At 46.3% G+C, this 21,871-nt stretch overlaps 1 protein-coding gene across 3 annotated transcripts in view; it reads right to left on the minus strand.

Annotated features, from left to right (window-relative positions):
- Positions 1–21,871, minus strand: part of TDRD9 (tudor domain containing 9) — a 93,881-nt gene that overhangs the window by 31,801 nt on the left and 40,209 nt on the right. For all 3 annotated transcript variants that reach the window (XM_081909145.1, XM_081909146.1, XM_081909147.1), the window contains 6 exons: positions 20,575–20,678; positions 14,764–14,834; positions 13,203–13,257; positions 11,654–11,738; positions 9,895–9,952; positions 3,987–4,091 (listed from right to left, as the gene is read on the minus strand). In XM_081909145.1, the coding sequence (XP_081765271.1) occupies positions 3,987–4,091; positions 9,895–9,952; positions 11,654–11,738; positions 13,203–13,257; positions 14,764–14,834; positions 20,575–20,678 (478 nt within the window). The remainder of the gene's footprint in view (positions 1–3,986; positions 4,092–9,894; positions 9,953–11,653; positions 11,739–13,202; positions 13,258–14,763; positions 14,835–20,574; positions 20,679–21,871) is intronic.

The following is a 21,871-nucleotide window of genomic DNA, read 5'->3' on the forward strand; positions in this document are numbered from 1 at the left end:
CTTTGGAAAGCAGACCAATGGGAGCCAAAATTACCCCTTGGCCGGCCAGCAGCTGGAGCAGGTGATGCAAGCTGTGGGGCTGCGTTGGCTGAAGATAGTCAGAGGCTGCATCAAGAGCTAGAGATGCTCAAAGCATGCGTTGATGCATCACTGAGGCCTCATTTGGAGGGCGTAACGACAGCGTGGGCTGCCTGGAATTTGCTGAAGAGCTTGTGTGAGGCGTCAGCGAAAGGCCAAAGCCCAGGAGAGGCTGAAGGATGCCCAGAAAGCCCAATGGGGGCTGAGACAGTGTTGGGGAGCTGTTGTAATGCTTCTACACGTCTGTGTGATGGACTGAGTCCTGGAGAGGCTGGACTGGCAGGCCCTGTTCCCGATGGATCGGCCTCTAGGAGCGCTAGTGAGCAGATCGGGGGGGCGAAGAGTTCCAAAGGCGAGTTTATTCAACTTTCCCTTTGTGCTGAAGCAGAGAGCAGCTTCAGGGGGGGGCAGACTGGTGGAAGGCGCCGTTCCAGAAGGAGGAAGGCCAGGCCAGCTGGGAGGAGCCCCGGGCAGTGTTTTTCCACTGGAGTTCAACGTCGGCGTGGCAGTTGCCCCCACCGGAGCAGAGAGCCGATGCAGGATGTTTGCATTGATTTTTCCCATGGGAATCAGGCAGGTTTCCATGGCAACAGGCCTGGGAAGACAGGCAGGCGTGGAGCTGAGCCAGGTGGTCGTGGTAAACAACAGGAAGAGTCTTATCAAGTTTCTGCGAATATGGCAGTGTTTGAAGACGGCCGAGTGGAAAATTTCGATCTCAGCCTTGTAATAGACTCTGCAGCTAACCGCAACATGGTTCCAGAGACCCCTGCAGTCGAGAGGTGGAATTGCACAGCAGTTCCGAAGGGACAAACTATTAAGTTCGCGAATGGACAGAAAACTAGAGTTCTCAAATGTACTAATGCCTTTCTTTCTGTTTTACAGGAGACGGTGGATTTTTGTATTGTTCCAGAGATTCATCACTGTTTGCTATCTGTGCCTTATTTGTTGAATAAGGGGTTCAAAGTTTGTTTTGAAAATGATGTCTGCACAATCTCCAAAGGGGGGAGGTTACTGGCCAAAGTGCGGAAGGGACAGAATGACCTTTTCATTCTTAAAACGTCTCTTGGAGGTGAGGGGAAGGTTGAGAAAGCACAATCGTTGCGTGCTACAGTTCCCGCTCATAATGTTACATGTGCATGCGTATGGCATCAGAGAACGATTCACAATCCTTTAGAGGATTTGCAGGTGTTACCTGAGGTTGTTACATGTTGTAAGATTAGAAATTGTCAAAGTGCCATTAATTGTGACACTTGCAAGCAGGCAAAGGTGAGAGGGTGCAGTTACCCAAAGGTGGAACGTGTGGCCACTAAACCTTTTGAGTTGGTACACATAGATTTGGCCGGTCCTGTCAAGGAACCAAGTCTAGGGGGGGCCAGGATTCTGCTAACTTTTCTGGATGATTTCTCGCAGAGTTCCTGGGCTCACGGTCTCAAATCCAGGGAGGATGCAGCACAGCTGATCAAGAGCTGGATTGAGGGGGTGGAACAGAGGTTCTCCACCAGGGTTCAAGCGATCATCAGTGACAGAAATGCTGAGTACACTGGTTCTGCGTTGCAGAAGTTCTTGCAGAAGAGAGGGATACGCCACACAGTTACTTCACCCCAGCAAGGGGGGGTGGCAGAGCTGAGGAGTGGAGCTCTGGTTAAGGCTGCACAGGTGATGCTGAAAGAAGCCAGGTTACCTCCTGAGTTTTGGCTGGAGGCTACTAGGGCTGTGTCATTCACCTGGAATTGTGTCTACAACTCACTGGTAGGCGACACACCGTTCTCTTTGTTAAATGGCCGCAAACCCCAGGTTCACTTTCTGCGGACTTTTGGGACTCCTGCGCTTGTCGCTTTGCCTAAGGCTTTGCAAGGGCCAGATGGAGCCAAAGTCCAGAAAATGATCTTCTGTGGGTATGAGCCAGATGCCCGTGCATGGCGGTTTGCCTACCCGTCAGGTGATCAGAGTAAGGTGCTGATCAGTAAACACGCTGAGTTCTTAGAGGAGGATGTAAAGTCAAAGACTCCTGTCAGGCGTGATGTTCTCTCAGAATGTCTCTCTGATCCAGAAGACAGTTCTGATGAGGCGCAAGAAGAGGCTGAGGCTGCTGATGACGACCAGGTCACTGACCAGGGTCAGGAGCAGGATAGGGCATCTCCACAAGCTGTTAAGAGACAGCCCAAGAGTGCGCCTAGTTCTCCTGTGAGTGTAATGGAGAGGATTCGAAGACGCTTTAAGTCAGAAGGAGAATTCCATGATGCAGAGGACACACCTGCTGATCAAAGTGAGTCAGAGGGAACACCTGAGTTTGTGCCTAGGAGGTCCAGTCGCACAACTAAAGGTATCCCACCAGAGAGGTATCAGGCCACAGGTGCGTGGGTAAGTTTCGCACAGTGCGATTCTGAGAGTTGTGAGGTGGTTCCACAAATGCCAAACAGGTTTGCCAAGGGAGAGCACAAGGCATTGGAGAAGGGATCGATCTCACAAGGTGTTACTGAAGATGTTGCACAGGTATCACGCAGGGACACAAGGGGGGGTGTTATGGTTCAGAATTTATCTGGTTAAATTTCCCTGGTGTGTGTCACCTGCTGACGTCAGCTTACAGAAGCTGGGCGGAGACAGAAGCTTTAGAAGCTAAGTAGGAGGAGTTTTTCCCTGTACTTTCACTTCTCTCTGTGCATCTGTGAGAGAAAGACGTGCCTTTGGATATGGCTGAAAGAAGCCCCGGTCTTTGTTGGTAAAATGTTTTAATAAAGAGCTGTAAATAGACGAACCTGTCTATGTGTGCTTACAAGAAGCAAGACTGCTTTACACCGCTGTTCAACTCTGCTAAGCCGTGACCTGAAGGGAGCAACAGTGGCGCAGCTGTGAAGAAGTGTGCCGGACCCGTTATAAACTGCTGATTGACGATCATAAAGTAATCAGGTGTCACGGCAGATCGATCGATCTCCCAGATTAAGGTCCTCCGTGGGGCATACCAGGAGAGGCGGTCCCATAGGTATGAGGATCCTAGGCCATGAAGGGCTTTAAAAGTCAAAACCAGCACCTTAAATCTGACCCTGTACTCCACCGGGAGCCAATGCAGCTGGAAAAGCACTGGGTGAATATGCTCCCATGGCAGAGACCCTGTGAGGAGCCTGACTGCAGCATTCTGCATCCGCTGGAGTTTCTGGGACAGCTTCAAGGACAGCCCCGCATAGAGCAAATTACAGTAGTCAAGCCTGGAGGTGACCATTGCATGAATCACTGTGGCCAGGTCGGGGCAGGAAAGGTAAGGGACCAACTGCTTGATGCGGCAAAGGTGGAAAAATGTCGCCTTGGCTGTTGTTGTAACCTGCGCCTCCATGGAAAGGGAGGTGTCAAGGATTACACCCAAACTCTTAATGGAAGGCAATGGCACTAATTGGGCCCCCGCAAGAGAAGGGAGTTGATCCCTCATCCCCATACCATCCCGACCCAGCCAGAGGACCTCCATATTTTGTGGAATCAATCATCCACAGAGGCACCAGCAATAGGGAGACACTGGGGACCTTTTGGATCTTTCCTGAATTTTGCAGCCTTTGGAGGGGGGGGGGAGGAATAGAGCCCTTCCAAACCCATCAGACAAATCTGCTCCATGACCAACATTTCTACCACCCCTGTAAACTTCATTATAGAACAAGCCTCTTTGCACCCTGGTCTGTAGTTCTGCATCCTCCTTGAAGCTAGGATTTGTTTTATTCTGGATTGTTTTACTTGATGGTTTAATGTGTTGTAAACCACTTTCAGATTTTGTCTTTAAAATATAAAGCGATAGAGAAATGAAAAGAAGAAGAAGAAGAAGAAGAAGAAGAAGAAGAAGAAGAAGAAGAAGAAGAAGAAGAATGGAATAACTTTACATCAGTACCATCCTTGCTGCAGCATTTTATACCCCAAGAACAACTTACCTCTCCTCTGATTACTGCTGCTTTTAGAAGCCCAGCACAGCCTCAAGCTTTGATAGTTGGTCTCTTCATCACAGACAAGATTTTTGGTCAAACAGAAATCAATGACTACAAAAATAAATAAATAAGAACGAACAAAGTTTAGGGAATAAAACTGTGCTTCTGCAATGCAAATATTGGTTTAATGTAAGATAACACACACAAAAGAGAGGAAAAGACTATGCAAAACAGAGGAGTGATGATCTGAAACGGCATGTTACATTACAAGAAACCGTGTTCAGCTTGGCTCAACTGGAGGCAGTCATAACTTTTCATGGTCGAAATTTGGGGGGAAAGTGTGGCTTATACGGTATGATAAGCATCTTCAAATATCTAAGGGCTGTCACATGGAAGACAGAGCAAGCTTGTTTTCTCCTGCTCCAAAGGATAAGACCCAAAATGATTCAAGTTACATGAAAAGAGATTCTGACTAAGCATCAGAAAGAACTTTATGAAGGCAAGAGCTGTTCAGCAGCGGAACGGACTCCCACAAGATGTGGTGGACTCTCCTTCTTTGGAGGTTTTTAAGCAGAGCTTGGATCGTCATCTGACATGTATGATCTAACTGAGATTCCTGCATTGCAAGGCGTTGGATTAGATGACCTTTGGAGTCCCTTCCAACTCAAGAATTCTAAAATTCTATGGTTCTAGGAGTCTGCAGCCCCCAACACCCCCGATCATTGGGGCCAGACTGGCTGGGGATGAAGGGAGTGAGAGTCCAACAACTTCTGGAGGTCCACAGGTGCCTAATCCCTGGGTTAGAAAGTTTGATGGTAACTGGGGGGGGGGCGTGGGGACCCAGGTTCAAATCCCATGCGGACATGAAGCTCACGCCAGTCACTGGCCCATAATGCAAGCAATGCTATGCCAAACCATGACTTAGAACTTGGGTCGGCAAACCAAGGCCTGGGGGTTGCATCCGGCCCAATTGCCTTCTGGATCCAGCCCGCAAACGGTCCGGGAATTACCAGGCGGATAGGCGTGCATCTGATTCTGATTGTTTGGATTGTGCCATTTCCCACACACACATACGCAGCAGCAGCAGCACCTCCTCCCTCCCTCCTCCTGGCTTCTCCCCGCCCTGCCTAGAGGAGGAAGGCGGCTGGGCTTTGTTGGTGCCAGCCCCTCCCCGGAGCCCTTTGATGCGTTGCTCATTGTCCCACCGCCGCCACCAGCCCCTGCCACTCGCAAGACACAGGAGCCGCTGTTGGCTGAGCGCCCCTCTCGAGCGGCCACCATTTAATGCAGCCCCTCTCCGGAGCCCTTTTGCGTGCCACTCATCATCCCGCCGCTGTGGCGTTTGCCTCCTAGGTGGGTCATAAGGAAAGGGTTAAAATGAGTGCGATGTGATTGGCCAGTGGAAACTGATAGGAGGAGTTAGGGTTAGAGGGGGAGTTGTATGAAAGTCAGCTGAGAGTTGAGAGTTGAAGGAGGAGGGAGGAATAGTCTGTGGTCGAGTTGTGTTGTGAGAGGAATTGTTAGGTGGAGTCAGATAGATAGTTAGTTGGGATAATCAGTTTGAAGTTGTTAGGAACGAATAGGACAGTTAAGGAACTAAGATTAAGAAACTGCCAAGAAAAATTAACTGAAACCATAAACTGGTTCATGCCTAAATATAAACTTGATTATTTGTTAACGTTAACAACTGAATGGACTCCGTATGTACCCGTGAGGAGAAACAGGTTGGTGGCAGCGAAGAAAGCAATCACAGTGGTGGCACAGGGTCAATAGACCGTCAAACGTCTAGGGGCCCTGTGTGATCGCCACAGCCCCTGCCGCTCACAAGACACTCTCGAGCGGCCGCCATTTAAAGCAGTCCCTCTCCGGAGCCCTTTTGCACGCCGCTCATCATCCCTCATTCATTCCCCCCCCCCAAATATAGTCCAGTCCCCCACAAGGTCTGAGGGACAGTGGACCAGCCCCCTGCTGAAAAAAATTGCCAACTCCTGACTTAGAATGAACACACAAAAAGATGTGGGTAACTCTCTAATTCATCTCACGGGGCTGTTATGGGAGGATTGCAAGAGGAGACAGAGAATAAGAAGCACATCTGCCTCACTGAAGAGTAAAGATGGAGAATTGCAACAGAAACAGGAGCAGAAATTGCCAATGTTCGCTTATTCGTCCCACGTCCAGAATGAAAATCACTCCACTGAATACAATCTGCATTCACTGCTGTTGCTTTCAGTCTGCAAACAGTATTTAATTAATTAGATTTCCCCTTATTTGCATTGTGCTTCCTTGGCACTCAAGTGAACGAAGTGGAAGAACATTAGGACAACGTAATTTCGCCACAACGGAGAATGAGGAATGGGCTTTTTGCAGAAGATGAACTGAAGCAGAACTGAAGCAGTGTTGCATGGGATAAATGCAGGGCGGAACAGAAAATGATGACTTCTTACATCCCTGCTGAAGAATCATAAGAGTGGGATAAACATGTGATTAATTAAAATACGTAGCAGCAGTCTGAATCTGATGCAAACTTTACACACACACACAACCCAAAAAAGATATTGGTGTTTGGTTTTGCTTGCTTTTTAAAGAGGTCATCTCCAATGCAGAAGTTATACCTTTTTTAGCTAAACTGAAGACCAGATTTAAAATGGAGGGAGCTATCGTTTCTAAAAGATATGCTTTTCAGCAGGCAGAAGATTCTGACTACCCACTGAAAAAGCCTGTCCTCCTTTTAAAAAATCAAGCAACTGTGAATAGATTAAGACAAGGGCACAGACATTCTCCTCCTTACCTCGTGGCTGCTGCTGCTGCTACCACCAGAGGTCATGAGAATATTGTCAGCTAAGCTTGGGGCTGCTGCCAGCGCAAAGGTCAAAAACAGCAATACCAAACCACCAGGCAAAATCAAGGAAGTGCCTGCGAGGAGGTGGGGGGTAGGATGGAGAGCGGGATGTGAAAACAAGCCTCCTTCTCTCCTAGCAGGGACAGGGAGCTCCCTTTTGTCGAGAAGCTGCTAGTGCCAATCGGAAGGTCTTGATCTTGCGTTTGTGTCGCTCCGCATAATTGTTTAGATGCTTCACGTTGCTGCCAAGAGTCAGCTCACACTTTATGGGCCTCAAAGCAGGTTTCCTCTCTAGCGACACACACACACACAAGTTCGTCACTGCAATACAGCATTCGAAAGAGTTGGTTTTTAAAAAGCAATGCTCCTATCAGATTAGGCCAGTTGATGCCTACGGCTCTTGAGCAAGGTCTCACATCCGGAGCACAAAGGCTTCTCCTACATTAGAGCCCTTTCGTGCTGGTGTGATTGTATTTTTCTGCAACTGGCTGAAAGCAGACTTTTAAAAGATCACACAACACTTCATATGGTGCTATGTCATCAGGCAACGCCTTCCCCATGGTGAAAATGGTTGTTGTAATGTTTACTCGTGATCATAGCTGTCAGGTGTCCCTTATTTGAAGTGACAGTCCCTTATTCCAGCGCCATGTCCTGCTGCTGTCCCTTATTGATGGATGTCCCTTAAATGATGTCCCTTAAATTTCAAAGGAAGCAGCTCCTCTCCCTCCCTGCCTGCCGGCCAGGGAGGAGGGAGGCTCCAACTGTGTTGCTTGGCTATGTTGCTCACCCAATAAGAAGTCTAAGAACGACTGGGGGGGTGGAGCTTGCATGCTTTGTGTGTGGCTAGTTAATGCAAGCTGAGGGGTTTTTTGAATGCTGGACGCCATTTTGTTGCACGTGCTGCTGCAACCTTTGAGGGCAAAGCTAGGCCGGGGAGCCATCTTAAGTTGAGGCTGCATAGGCCTTGTGGTGCATGTAATTCAGATTCTATTCAGTTGAACCTCTGGTTACAAAGTTGGTTGGACAGTGTTCTCGAAGCTACCCAGCATGAGTTTGACCAGACTGCAGGAGGACAGGAAGACTGGAGTGCCTGGAACAGGTGAGGCTGCAGGTCCCTTATTTTCAAGGCTGCTGGTCCCTTATTTTCAAATCTGTAAGTTGACAGCTATGCTCATGATGCTTCTTATTCAACATAAGATCCCCTGCACATTTAGTCAGAAGGTTCCTCTTCAAGGCTTCTTCCCCTTGCTTTCTTTTCGAAGGGAAAAGGAGTGTCTCCACCCCCATCATCCAGCTCGGACACTGAGGTCCAGCGCTGAGGGCCTTATGGTAGTTCCCTCACTGCGAGAAGTGAGGTTACAGGGAACCAGGCAGAGGGCCTTCTCGGTAGTGGTGCCTGCTCTGTGGAATGCCCTCCCAGCAGATGTCAAGGAAATAAACAACTACTTTACTTTTAAAAGACAACTGAAGGCGGCCCTGTTTAGGGAAGTTTTTAATGTCTGGCGCTGTATCGTTTTTAATGTTCGGTTGGAAGCCGCCCAGAGTGGCTGGGGAAACCCAGCCAAATAGGCGGGGTATAAATAATAAATTATTATTATTATTATTATTATTATTATTAGGGTCCTAAAGCACTAAATTGCAACTTAATCAGTCTGCTCTTTGCTGAGCAGCCTGTGTGCTCTTCAATTCCTGGTTACGTTTTCTTTGCTTTCCTTCAAAAAGAAAAGAAAGTGTAATTCAAGTAAACCTATAATTAAGGCATGCATACTCATAGTCAATAAAACGAGAGTCAACGAAGCCATATCTCCACTAGGCAGGAAGCAATGACATGGGAAGACGGTAGAGGGAGGAACCTTCAACTGAACAGTACAGTAGTTCGGCAGTCTTCAACTGGCAGGCTAGAGCGACAATTCCATTTGAAGTGGACAAAATCTCCGCAAATCAGATGTGAAAGAGAAACACAGATACAATATAGAACACACTAGAATGTACCGGGTTGCCAACAATATTGCCTCACTTCCCTATTTAAAGAAAAGCGAGTGAACCAAGGATGGCAGTTCCAGGCTAAACAGCAAGTGTTGAAGCTACGAAAGTTAAAAAACACACACACTTTAATCTCACAGAAATCAAAAGCACTTAAGAACCCAACTTGGGTTGGCTTAGCATTCTTTGGTTGTGAGCAATTTGTGTACAACCCAGAAGCTGGAAAAATCAAAGTGCTGCAGAACTCTGATACTTTAAAAATAGTGTTGTAAGTGTCACTGGTTTCTGCACAAGTTTGGTGTGGCCAATGGCCTCTGTCTTGTGACCATTATACTCCATGAGACATTATAATATTTGGCTTGCCAAGAGCTGTCAATTTTTAAAAGCTCAAGTTTCTAGCCCCTATGGTAAAAAAATGCAAGCAACTTGTCTGCAAAAGACTCAAAAAGCCAGGCTTCTGTATATGTGAGCGCCAGACATTAAAAACTTCCCTAAACAGTTGTCTTTTAAAAGTAAAGTAGTTATTTATTTCCTTGACATCTGGGAGGGCATTCCTTACATCTACTCAACACATCCTAACCACTGCATGAATACAATAAACACTACTCCCCACTTCTCTGTCCTAAAACCTCCCCCCTTCTTTACCTTTCTGGTGCTTACCAAACTAGCACCCCAAGCAAGTGCATTTGATTTTATGCAAATCGAATGAATCACAGTAAATTAAAATAATATACCTAATTTAATGCGAGTAGTTATTGCCAAAAGCCACAAATAACTCCCTCTTCCTGACTTTCTCTCTGAACAAAATAAAACTTTTCCTTGGGGCAGAATTTGAATTTTTGGCACAGAGAACACTCCATCCTAGTTTTAAATGTGCCTTTGAGAGAGCTCCGAGACAGGGAGAAAAATACTTTAGCAATTCTGCCTTACATAGTAAAACAGGGACCCAGGGACCTTATGCTCAGAAGTTACTCTGAAGCAAGCAGCTCAAAGGGTTTTAAATGTTGGTTTATCAATAATGCTAGAAGAAAAGCAGAACATACAAATATTTATTTTTATTTCTATGACCATAATGCATCAAAACATGCTTACCATATTTGACATCTGGAACTGTTACAGAGCTTTCTGCAATGTTTGTAGACAGAATGATCTACATGAAGGTTTTAAAAAAGAGGAAATAAGAAATTATTTATTTAACGATTTACATGATTGATTTAATTAACGGCATTTAAAGGCTGCCCAACAACAATACAATTTACCAGCCTTAATATAAAAAAGCAAGCCTAAAAAAAAAATCAAGAAAGCAAATAATCACAGCAAAAATTATTACTGTTATTTATATATAGCATATATGACCAAGTAGAATCATAGAACTTTAGAGCTGGAAGGGATCCCCCAAAGGACAACTAGTCCAACCCCCTTTCAATACAAGAATCTCAGCTAAAGCATCCATGGCAGATGACACCCAGCTCTACCTCTCCTTTAAATCAGAACCAGTGAAGGCGGTGAAGGTCCTGTGTGAGTGCCTGGAGGCGGTTGGAGGTTGGATGGCGGCTAACAGATTGAGGTTGAATCCTGACAAGACAGAAGTACTGTTTTTGGGGGACAGGAGGCAGGCAGGTGTGGAGGATTCCCTGGTCCTGAATGGGGTAACAGTGCCCCCTGAAGGACCAGGTGCGCAGCCTGGGAGTCATTTTGGACTCGCAGCTGTCCATGGAGGCGCAGGTTAACTCTGCGTCCAGGGCACCTGTCTACCAGCTCCACCTGGTACGAAGGCTAAGACCCTACCTCCCCGCGGACTGTCTCGCCAGAGTGGTGCATGCTCTAGTTATCTCACGCTTGGACTACTGCAACATGCTCTACGTGGGGCTACCTTTGAAGGTGACCCGGAAACTGCAATTAATCCAGAATGCGGCAGCTAGACTGGTGACTGGGAGTGGCCGCCGGGACCACATAACACCGGTTCTGAGAGATCTGCATTGGCTCCCAGTAGGTTTCCGAGCACGATTCAAAGTGTTGGTGCTGACCTTTAAAGCCCTAAACGGCCTCGGTCCTGTATACCTGAAGGAGCGTCTCCACCCCCATCGTTCAGCCCGGACACTGAGATCCAGCGCCGAGGGCCTTCTGGCGGTTCCCTCATTGCGAGAAGTGAGGCTACAGGGAACCAGACAGAGGGCCTTCTCGGTAGTGGCGCCCGCCCTGTGGAACGCCCTCCCATCAGATGTCAAAGAGATAAAGAATTACCTGACATTCAGAAGACATCTTAAGGCAGCCCTGTTCAGGGAAGTTTTTAATATGTAATGCTGTACTGTTTTTAACACTGATTGGGAGCCGCCCAGAGTGGCTGGGGAAACTCAGCCAGATGGGCGGGGTATAAATAATAAATTATTATTATTATTATTATAAAGAGAGACAAAGACATAAAGAGACCAAAATATTAATTTCAAACCCTGGGAGAAAATAAAAATGTATTCACCAGGCACCCAAAGAACCATAATAATGTGGGCACCAGGCAAGCACATTTTCTAGCTAGGAGCCACCACCAAGAAGTCCTCGTCTCCAGCAACCATCAGGTGCTTCTTATTTGGATAAGGCACCTGGAGAAGGGGCTCAGAAACTGACCTCCTGTCTAGGTAGGTATCTATGGGGATAATGTTTTAGGTATCCTAGCCCCAAGCTATTTAGATGAGAAGACTATATGGGTTGTATGTGGATGGTCTGCAATAGCTACTTTAAAAAAATATTTTAAAACTGGGCATCTTAGCATGTTTGTAAATAAGTCTTGAGATGCACGTAAAAAGAGATTTATGAGTTAACAAATACTACTGAAGCCAGTGTTCAAAAATCTCACCTTTCGGTAACCAGGAACTGGAGCCAAGAACACATTGTTCTGTTCTTCTAAGGTGACGCTGGAATGCAGCGGATATACTTGCAACCTAAGGAAACACATGTGAGAAACTTGCGGCTCTTCCAAACCACCTGCTTATTGAGCATTCATCTCTATATATTTTCACAAAGTTTGCCGGGAGGTAATCCGATGCCCACTGTTTACCGAGCTATCGCTGTGGTTTGTTTGCAATGGTATTATACCACCTCAAGAACCATTATCCTGGCGCACTTTGCTGCCACCTGCCTTAGTGCAGAAAGTCCTGCGAGGCGGAGACAAGTTTGTTGCACAAGAACACCAACCCCACTTTAACTGTGCAGGCTAAATTTGACCACGTACAACTGAAACCCACTGGCAAAACAGTGACATTCTGGAAGTGGCCCCAGTAGCAATGGAAGGGCACAACTAGACACTGGCACTGCTGGTCCCATGGTATGGAAACTTCCAGCAGAGATTTGGCAGGGATCCTTGCTTTTGACTTCCAGGCATCTCTCAAAGACTTTTCAATCCCATAAAAGGGCCCAAGCAGTTGTTTAAAATTTTCTTAAGTTGGTTTAATGATTGCTCTGTGTTGCTTTTGCAGTTTTTTTATGTTGCTACGGATCACCCTGATGTTTTGCAAGAGGGCAGTAAATAAAACTGGATCTTGTGCAGGGGTTATTTGGGGGGGGGGTAGCATGTAAAGCTGAAATCACTTATAATCAGTCCCCTGGAACCAACCCTGCACAAGCAATCTTACCTTCCAGAGCCCGTGCAAGATCTCATAGGGCCGTCTGAGATCTCACAAAGGCCTCCAGAGCCATGCAAGACCTCTCCAGAATTTACAAGGTCTCTGCCTTGTTTACTGGGCTCTGGGAAACTCTCACGCAGGCTCTGGAGGCCTTTGCAAGATCTCAGATGGCCACACAAGGTAAGGCAGGTGGATCGTAGTTGCGGAAAGAGCTTTTAAGCTCGCTGCCTTACATGCATTTAATTTGTGTGATATCGGCCGGCCACCAAGCACATAAAGCTGTGTTCACAACAAGTAAAGTGAGTGCAATTTGCATGCCTACTGTGAATAAAGAAACAAGGGGCCTGCAGTTGTAAAAGAAAACATGTAGGGTAATAGTTTCTCTTTCACCCTTCTGCTGCCCCAAAAGGGATCTCTCAAGCTTTCCGTGCTATTGCACCAAACTCTTATCTTCATCAAATGTGGCTGTGCAAATACCATGCACTTAAACCACATCCACCCTCCCCCCCCCCCACGGAATTGGGAACTGTAGTTTGTTATTGGTGCTGGGAATTATATTTCTGTGAGGGGTAAACTACAGTTTCCAGCACTCCTTGGAATCATCACATGCTTTAAATATGTGTTAAATGTAGGGAGTGAATGTGGCCTTCATTTAATTTTGTCCTATCCATGTAGCTAACTGCAGCTAAAGGCAAATATATTGGGGGGCAGGGAGAGAGAATGACCTTATTCGACAGGACTAGCACCACAGCGCCTCTCACCATAAACAGATTTAAGACTCACCTCTTGTGAGCCATGATCGTGAGAAGCTCATGCATGCGATTTATTTCTGCCAAACCTAGAGGGTGAAAAATAACCGATAAATAGTGTGCTGCATGTTTACTCAGAGCTAAAGTACAAAATCATTTATAGTCATCTGGAAGATTGTTTATTCAACTGCAAGCGGCTTTCTCCGAACAAACATCTCCTATCTGGTTTGCGTTCACACTTTTTGATTCTCCAGCCAAGTGCTCAGATTGTGGCTTACATTCGCATTTCACACCCCTGCTATCACGCTGTGTCCGTTTGTCCGTTGCATTCCCTGTGACCTTCACCTAAGTTGTTAACATTTACTGCCCAGGATGTTCCAGACTCGGCTGAGAGGCTAACTTCTCCTAACTTGGGAGGGTGTGTTTGGTTTCTAGGTAAAGGTAAAGGACCCCGGACCATTAAGTCCAGACGCAGATAACTCTGGGGTTGCGGCGCTCATCTCGCTTTATTGGCCGAGGGAGCCGGCGTTTGTCCGCAGACAGTTTCCGGGTCATGCGGCCAGCATGACTAAGCCGCTTCTGGCGAACCAGCGCGGCGCACGGAAACGGCGTTTACCTTCCCGCCAGAGCGGTACCTATTTATCTACTTGCACTTTGACGTGCTTTTGAACTGCTAGGTTGGCAGGAGCTGGGACCAAGCAACGGGAGCTCACCCCGTCGCGGGGATTCGAACCGCCGACCTTCTGATCAGCAAGTCCTAGGCTCTGTGGTTTAACCCACAGCATCACCCGCATCCCCGTGTTTGGTTTCTAGAGCCTCAAATTAAGCAGGAAAGTGGTCTCTGTTGACCAGGTAACGGCCTAAAGCTAGTATTTGCACCAGGCCTGACCAATTCACAGGCTTCATACTCCTGGCCAATGGCAAAGGCCAACCTTGATGAAGCTGTTCCGTTTTGTTCCTGATGAGGGAGCCAAAGAATGAGAGCACATAATCCACTTTAGCTCATCTGGCTAGGCCCCTGTTTGAAACCGGGCCTTCAGAGGGAGAGCCTATACATAGGAGTGCCCAGATAAGGTCCCAAGTTTAATAATCCCCGGCATCTCCAGTTTAAATCTAAAAGAGTGGGGAGAGATCAGGTAGCAGGAAATTTGAAATACAGTGGTACCTCAGGTTAAGTACTTAATTTGTTCCGGAGGTCCGTTCTTAACCTGAAACTGTTCTTAACCTGAAGCACCACTTTAGCTAATGGGGCCTCCTGCTGCTGCCATGCCACCAGAACTCAATTTCTGTTCTTATCCTGAAGCAAAGTTCTTAACCTGAAGCACTATTTCTGGGTTAGCAGAGTGTGTAACCTGAAGCGTATGTAACCTGAAGTATATGTAACCTGAGGTACCACTGTACCTCTGCCCAAGTCCTTGGAAAACCACTGCCAGGCAACTGGGCCATAAAGAACCAATAGTCTGACCATGTGTAAGGTTATCTGCCTAACTCTACACAAAGAAACCGCAGCCCAAACGACAAAGAGTTGGTGACATTTCCTCATATGTTAACAAACAGTTTCTCCTCCATCCCAAAAAAGTAAAAACAAACCTCACCAGGTAAAAATGCCAGCACACTGCCACGCTCAGTCATGAAGTCCAAACTCTGGATTTCTGCATGTGGGTTTCTGGTTTTAGGGAAAGAGACAGTATGCATTAGTTTCACGTTAAAAGCAACAATGATCTACTTTTCCAAAAGAAAGGCCTAAGGAACAGATTCGCTCACAATGCCAACGAGGGAAGCTTCCCTTTGTGTTTAATGTTATTCGGCTAATTGAACAGATGTGTTTACAAAGTGTTACCTGGAGCTACAATTTCTGCAAAATACATGCATGAAGAAGCTAAGAGCAAAAAGCCTACAATAGCCTCAACAGAAAGAGAAGCGTTCTTATTCCCTATTATATCTCAAAAACTTGTTGTGTAACAAGCTTTTACAAGCTCTCTCTTTACATCACAGCAGCTCACACTGGAATGCATCTCCCAGAGATGGCAATGTAACAAATAGAATAGTTTTGATGTTTTGGAGCAATTCTAGCAGCTGAAAAACAAAGGCATATGCTTTTGAACTGTGTATGTTTTATTCACAGTAGGAATCTGAGCGGCCTTCCCCATTTTCTAGCCAACCACCTCAGGTCAGGGATGATGGCTGTTGTAGAACAACATTTCAAGGACACCAGATTAGGGAAATGGGTGCTCTGCAAAGTGGTACAGACTTTAATGTTACCTATTGCTGCCATCCCCAGCACTCTCAGAATCTGAAATGTGACTGGCAGCAGATCTAGGGGTTCTGAGGCAGATCCCCCCCATCACTTGCCACCTGGCCCCCTTTAACAATTTTAGGTAACTTTTAACAGAACTCAAAACGGAACCCAGCAAAAACTATGAAGCTAAATTCATCTGACAAAAGTCACCCCTCACCTCCCCAATTATGAGCTTTTCTGATGGGGGGGGGGGCAGACACTGCAAGCCTCTTTATAAGGGAATACAAAAGAAGTCAGCTTTGCAAATCTCTTCCGCTTCATAGGAATAATTAGACCTTGATATGAAATGCTGCAGATATTCACTTCACTTACAGCATCCAGAGGATAGAAGAGAAGAGAAGAGTTTGGATTTGATATCCCGCTTTACCACTACCCTAAGGAGTCTCCAAGCGGCTACAATCTCCTTTCCCTTCCTCCCCCACAACAAACACTCTGTGAGGTGAGCGGGGCTGAGAGACTTCAAAGAAGCGTGACTAGCCCAAAGTCACCCAGCAGCTGCATGTGGAGGAGCGGGGAAGCGAACCCGGTTCACCAGATTACGAGTCAACTGCTCTTAACCAGTACACCACACTGGTGTAGTGCAACATATTACATAAGCACCTGATAGTGGGGGTCTCGCAATGCTGGAACATGCTTTTTACCTTGTTAAGTATCTCCTTTTAGAAGAAAAATACTAAGGGAGGGATGGAAGTAAGTCTAGGATAATAACGACTTCGTTTTTAAAATGAATATTTATTCGTTTACCATTCTTCAGTTCCCAAAGAGCTTCCAGGAAAGCGAACAATGAAAGCCAGTTATTTAAAACAGTCTTCTCCCAGCCTTGATCCCTGCAGATGTTCCAGGACTCCAACTTCCATCAGCCCCAGCCCACATGACCAATGCTCAGGGATGATGGGAGTTGGAGTCCAATAACACCTGGAGGGCCCTAAACTGACTATCGCTGAGGCTGAGGCAAGTCAGTTTCTAACGATCTGGTTTCATTTTCCCCAGTCAAGGGCCATGTTCTGGGAGTGAATGTAGGGTCCCCCTCCAGACATCCTTTTCATGGCACCCCCATGACAATTTGAGCTCATGATCCTATTTTCAGTACTGTTTTAGGCAAAGGTATGACATTCATTTCCAATTAAATGCCTGAGTGCATATCCAGTAGTTCCTGTCAGAGCTTCCGTATGACCGAACTGTAACGGCTCTCCTCCTCTTCGTATCCCATCAACCTCTGCTCCAATGTTGATTAACGACCTAACCCTTTGATGAGACTTCAGGCACGCTCCCATTACACAGAGTACCCGGACAGCAGCAGAAGAACCAGAAATGGGATAAGAGGAAGGTATGTTTGGCATACTCTCACCGTGATCAACTCCCACCCGGAAACCAATGTCCCCACTGTGGAAGGACGTGTGGATCCAGAACTGGCCTCCACAGTCACTTACGGACCCACTGTTAAAACCGTGTTTGTGGAAGACAATCTTACTCGGCTACGAGTGATCGCCAAAGAAGAAGAACTCCTATTTCATACCCTCTGCTCAAATGTTTTGCACAACTGGAATGTCTGTAGGCTGCCTTCATGAAGGAAACAGAGGGGGGTATCAGTGCGTGCGGAAACTACTGTATGGAGGTGAAATCTGAATTGTTGCTTTACCCACTTTGTCCTCTGGGGTCGCCCATCATTGTCCTGAGACCTCCTAAAGGTTCCCCGTAAGGGATGTGGCCCTCTGTTTGAGAAGGGCACCCCTTCTCTGTTTTAAATGCAGAAGCTGCCAGGTCCAATTCTTAGCATCACCAGCTAGGGCCGAGAAAGAAACACACACACACACACCTGAAATAATGGAAGGCCAATCACAGTCAACAATACTAAGCTAGGTGGAACCATCTTCCCAACCCTGCATAAGGCAATTTCCCATCTTCGCAACTGCAATCTAAAATCTACTTGTTCTAGTGTAATTTTCCTTATCTTGATGAGATTATGACAGTAAAAAAAAAGTATTAGGATTGAGGTTAAAAGCAGCTATTTTAAAAACTGCATTTTGTTCTGACTTAAAACTAGGTCAGATATCCAATGGAGGGGGGCAGTGCAGAGAAGCCATATTTCTCCAAAAAAAAGAGAGAGAAGAAGGTCATACATTACCACGAAACAAAGCAATTATCTGTCTGTGAATGTTTTCCCCTCTGTTTGTTTTCTTATTATGAAACTGCCCTCTGATAAATGCAAGGCGACCCTGGAAGTCTTGCAAGAACTAGCTCTCTCCCAATTGTTAAAATCGCTAGACTGTAAAAAAAAAGATGATGATAGAGGACTCTGCTGTTTTATAATACCTCTTATCAACAAGACGGTACTAAAAATCTCAATAGAATGCAATTTTAAGTCAGGAGCCGGCCTTATGAGGCTTTCAGGTTTTTGCAGTCACTGCATGCCAGGTTACTCAAAATGCTCCAGAGAACAGCAGATTACATTGCCTTAATCCGTTCTGCACTCTGAACTAACATGGACATTAAGTATCAAAATAAGATAAGATGAAAAGAAAGAGAGAGAGAGCGCGCTCAGGAGAAAGTGCATTGGGGTTCCCCCATCCACATAAGAAGTTTTCATTGCATTTTTTTCTCTCTCTGAAATGATTTCATCCATAAACTACACACACACACACACACACACACACACACACAGATACAATCTTGCTCTGCAGCTATCGAACTCTTCCATTTGACACAGCTTAGAGAGACACTCATACACAGTTGTCCTTTTAAATGCAAACAAGGCATTAAACAAAATCTGTGAAGCCCGAGCACGTATTAGTCTATGCAGAATTTGCATTAGAGTACAAAAACAGGCAAGAAGAAGAAGCAAGTATAGGGACATATTTTGGAATTTGGTGCCAAGACTTCGGATTTCCTAATCCATGTTTACATCCCTAATCTGGATCTGGGCAGAAAAAAATCGGGGGGGGGGAATAGAAGTTGTTGGCATATTTTATACCCACTCAACCTAGGAGGGACGAAACATACAACTGGAAAACGGCACCAAGAAAACAAAGAACAGACATGCCCTTGATAGGCTTGAAAGTACTGCCAAGTCCAACCATTCATAGGCTGTGCTACTGATGATGCCTGTTATGTACTGAGTTGAATAAGATCCAAAATGCAGCAGTCTGATTGGTCCTAGAACAATAGGATCCAGAATGCAGCAGTCTGATTGGTCCACAGGAGCCACCCAATCCAGCTCCAGGTGGAAGTGAATCCGCAACCTGATTGGCCTACAGGAGAATCCCGGAATTAGCCAATCCTGTGGGGCCCATTGTGTAAATAATGTATAGAAAGCAGACTTTCTGGGGGAACTTGCATTCCTTCTCACCACTATGAGCTGAATAAAGAGCATGAAATCCACTCTCGACTCCGAGTATATTTCAATGCCCATCCCAGTTCATGTATGGATGGAGGCACGACTTCTGGTCTGATCGCCATTGCATTTGGCTGCTTGCCCATGGCACCGGACTCCAGTCGTGCAATTTATCAGGGGTAATTGTCCCCAATGCAAAGAACTTAGGCTGGTCAGGCACACACACAACCCAGTGCACACCACTGCGGAACACACACACCAATGCCACAACCTACACACACACACACACACACACACACACACACCTCTCCATCAGCCCAGGGACAACCTGGCTACTGCCTGGGCCCAGACACGTCTACAGGAGGTTAAGACAGCCTGCACCACATCACAACCCTTGCCAAGAGACAAGGGACCAAAGACCTTCCCAGAGAGGGACAGATTCTTGCAAAACACCCAAATTAACAGGGGGCAGGACATGCGGCAGGGGACTTGCAGAAAACACGGCCCCAGGGCTGTTCTGTCGGTGTAGTTTTCACTTGGTGTGTCTTGAGTACGGGAATTCATTTAGGAATTCTGCACTAAAGGGGCTCGATCACAGGAAAACTCTAAGAGTGTTCCTCCAGAACTGACCCACAGCTGCAGGGAATGCTGGTTTCGCTATGGGGGAGCATTCAAGTCCCCACCTTCACAGTGCATTGAAGGCACCCTTTAAGGAGAAAGGGGGGCAAGCCCAGTAGAGGCTAGTCCATTAGGCTGAATGGGGCACTGCGCCCCCAACCTCAGTCTGCCCTCAGCTGAGCAACACCTGCCTGATTTCTTACTCATAACATGTCTAGGGATGGCACTGCCTATCAGCTTCTTTCTCCTCTGCCTCAGTGTTGCCCTTGTAGAACTCACCAGGAAGAAAGATGAGGACAAAGCTGGAATTAGCTGGCTCTGTCATTGCTGAAGCCACCCGGAGTGGCTGGGGCAACCCAGTCAGCTGGGCGGCATATAATAAGATCATCTGCCTGCAGACTGTCTCGTCAGAGTGTTGCATGCTCTAGTTATCTCCTGCTTGGACTACTGCAATGCGCTCTACGTGGGGCTACCTTTGAAGGTGACCCGGAAACTACAACTAATCCAGAATGCGGCAGCGAGACTGGTGACGGCCGCCGAGACCACATAACACCGGTCTTGAAAGACCTACATTGGCTCCCAGTACGTTTCTGAGAACAATTCAAAGTGTTGGTGCTGACCTTTAAAGCCCTAAATGGCCTCGGCCCAATATACCTGAAGGAGCGTCTCCACCCCCATCATTCTGCCCGGACGCTGAGGTCCAGTGCTGAGGGCCTTCTGGCGGTTTCCTCATTGCGAGAAGCAAAGCTACAGGGAACCAGGCAGAGGGCCTTCTCAGTAGTGGCACCCGCTCTGTTGAATGCTCTCCCATCAGATGTCAAAGAGATAAACAACTACCTGACATTTAGGAGACATCTGAAGGCAGCCCTGTTCAGTAAAGTTTTTAATGTGTGACATCTTAATGTATTTTTAATCTTTGTTGGAAGCCGCCCAGAGTGGCTGGGGAAACCCAGCCACATGGGCAGGGTACAAATAACTATTATCATCATCATCTCTGGCGCCACCTACTGTTGAACTCCCTGCCTTCTGCCCTACCAGACACCATCCACCACTGACAAGCACCAATTTCCTGGTCGGAATGTTCAAAGGTCTCTTCTTCGGAGTGGAGGAGCCCACCTGTGTAGCTCTGCACAGGGAGCAGGAAGAACAGAATCTCACCTGCTCTCTTTCATTTCCAACTCGTCAAACCACTGGATCAGAGAAACTGCAGCTCTGTACATCTCTTCAGGTATGACCGGGTCCTCAGTAACTTGAATAGGAATCTAGAGGGTAGAGCAAAAGTGTTACTATTACTCTTGCCATTTATAAAAAAAATTGCTGGTATTATTAAGGAGCTTGGCTGACACCGAAAGAATTATGACACCTTCCCTGCCTGAAGGGTCTTGCAAACAATGGTAAATGCAGAAAGGTCAGGGACGTTAAGAGAAAACTGTATGAAAATGTTATATAGTAAAGGTAAAGGACCCCTGATAGTTAAGTCCAGTCGTGAAAGACTCTGGGGTTACAGTGCTCATCTCGCTTTACTGGCCAAGGGAGTCGCCGTTTGTCCACAAACAGGTTTTCCGGGTCATGTGGCCAGCATGGCAAAACTAGAGCAGTGCACGGAAACGCCGTTTACCTTCCCACCAGAGCTGTACCTATTTATCTACTTGAACTGGCATGCTTTCGAACTGCTAGGTTGGCAGGAACTAGGATTGAGCAATGGGAGCTCACCCTGTCACAAGGATTCGAACTGCCAACCTTCCAATCGGCAAGCCCAAGGCTCAGTGGTTTACACCACAGTGCCACCCGCGTCCCTGGAAATGTTATATAGATGGTGTCTAACACCGAGTAAACTGGCAAAAATGTATAAATCAAGATTGAGTAAGTGTTGAGAATGCAAAGAGAAAGAAGGTACTTTATCATATGTGGTGGTCTTGCAGAAAGGTTAAAGCTTACTGGGAAATGATATATAATGAATTGAAAATGATGTTTAAAATAACATTTAGGGGGAAAGCAGCAGCTTTCCTTCTGGGAATTATAAGGGTAGAAGTACCTAAACAGTATAGAAATTTATTTATGTATGCGACTACAGCGGCAAGAATGTTATTGGTCCCAAAATGGAAAGGAGTAGTAGTCCCAATGAAAGTAGACTGGATACAAAAACTTACGCTATGCAGAAATGGTGAAACTTACCAGAAAAATAAGAAATCAAGACAACAAACTTTCTATAAAAGAATGGAAATGGTTTACTGAATATGCACAAATAAATTATAAACAGATAAGGACATTGGTAGGATTATTGTAATAACCTCGTTTCATAAAAGTAAATATAAAAGAATCAGTTAATTCAGAATATGCAGGAAGTGATAAATATAAATTTAACCGCAGAAAGAGGAGGAAGGAAACAGAGTTTTGAAATGTTAAAATGACTGTAAAACTACTGAAATGTATATAATTGAAAATAACAAATGAA

This window comes from Podarcis melisellensis, assembly GCF_964234715.1.
Source record: "Podarcis melisellensis genome assembly, chromosome: 1".
Taxonomy (NCBI): Eukaryota; Metazoa; Chordata; class Lepidosauria; order Squamata; family Lacertidae; genus Podarcis; species Podarcis melisellensis.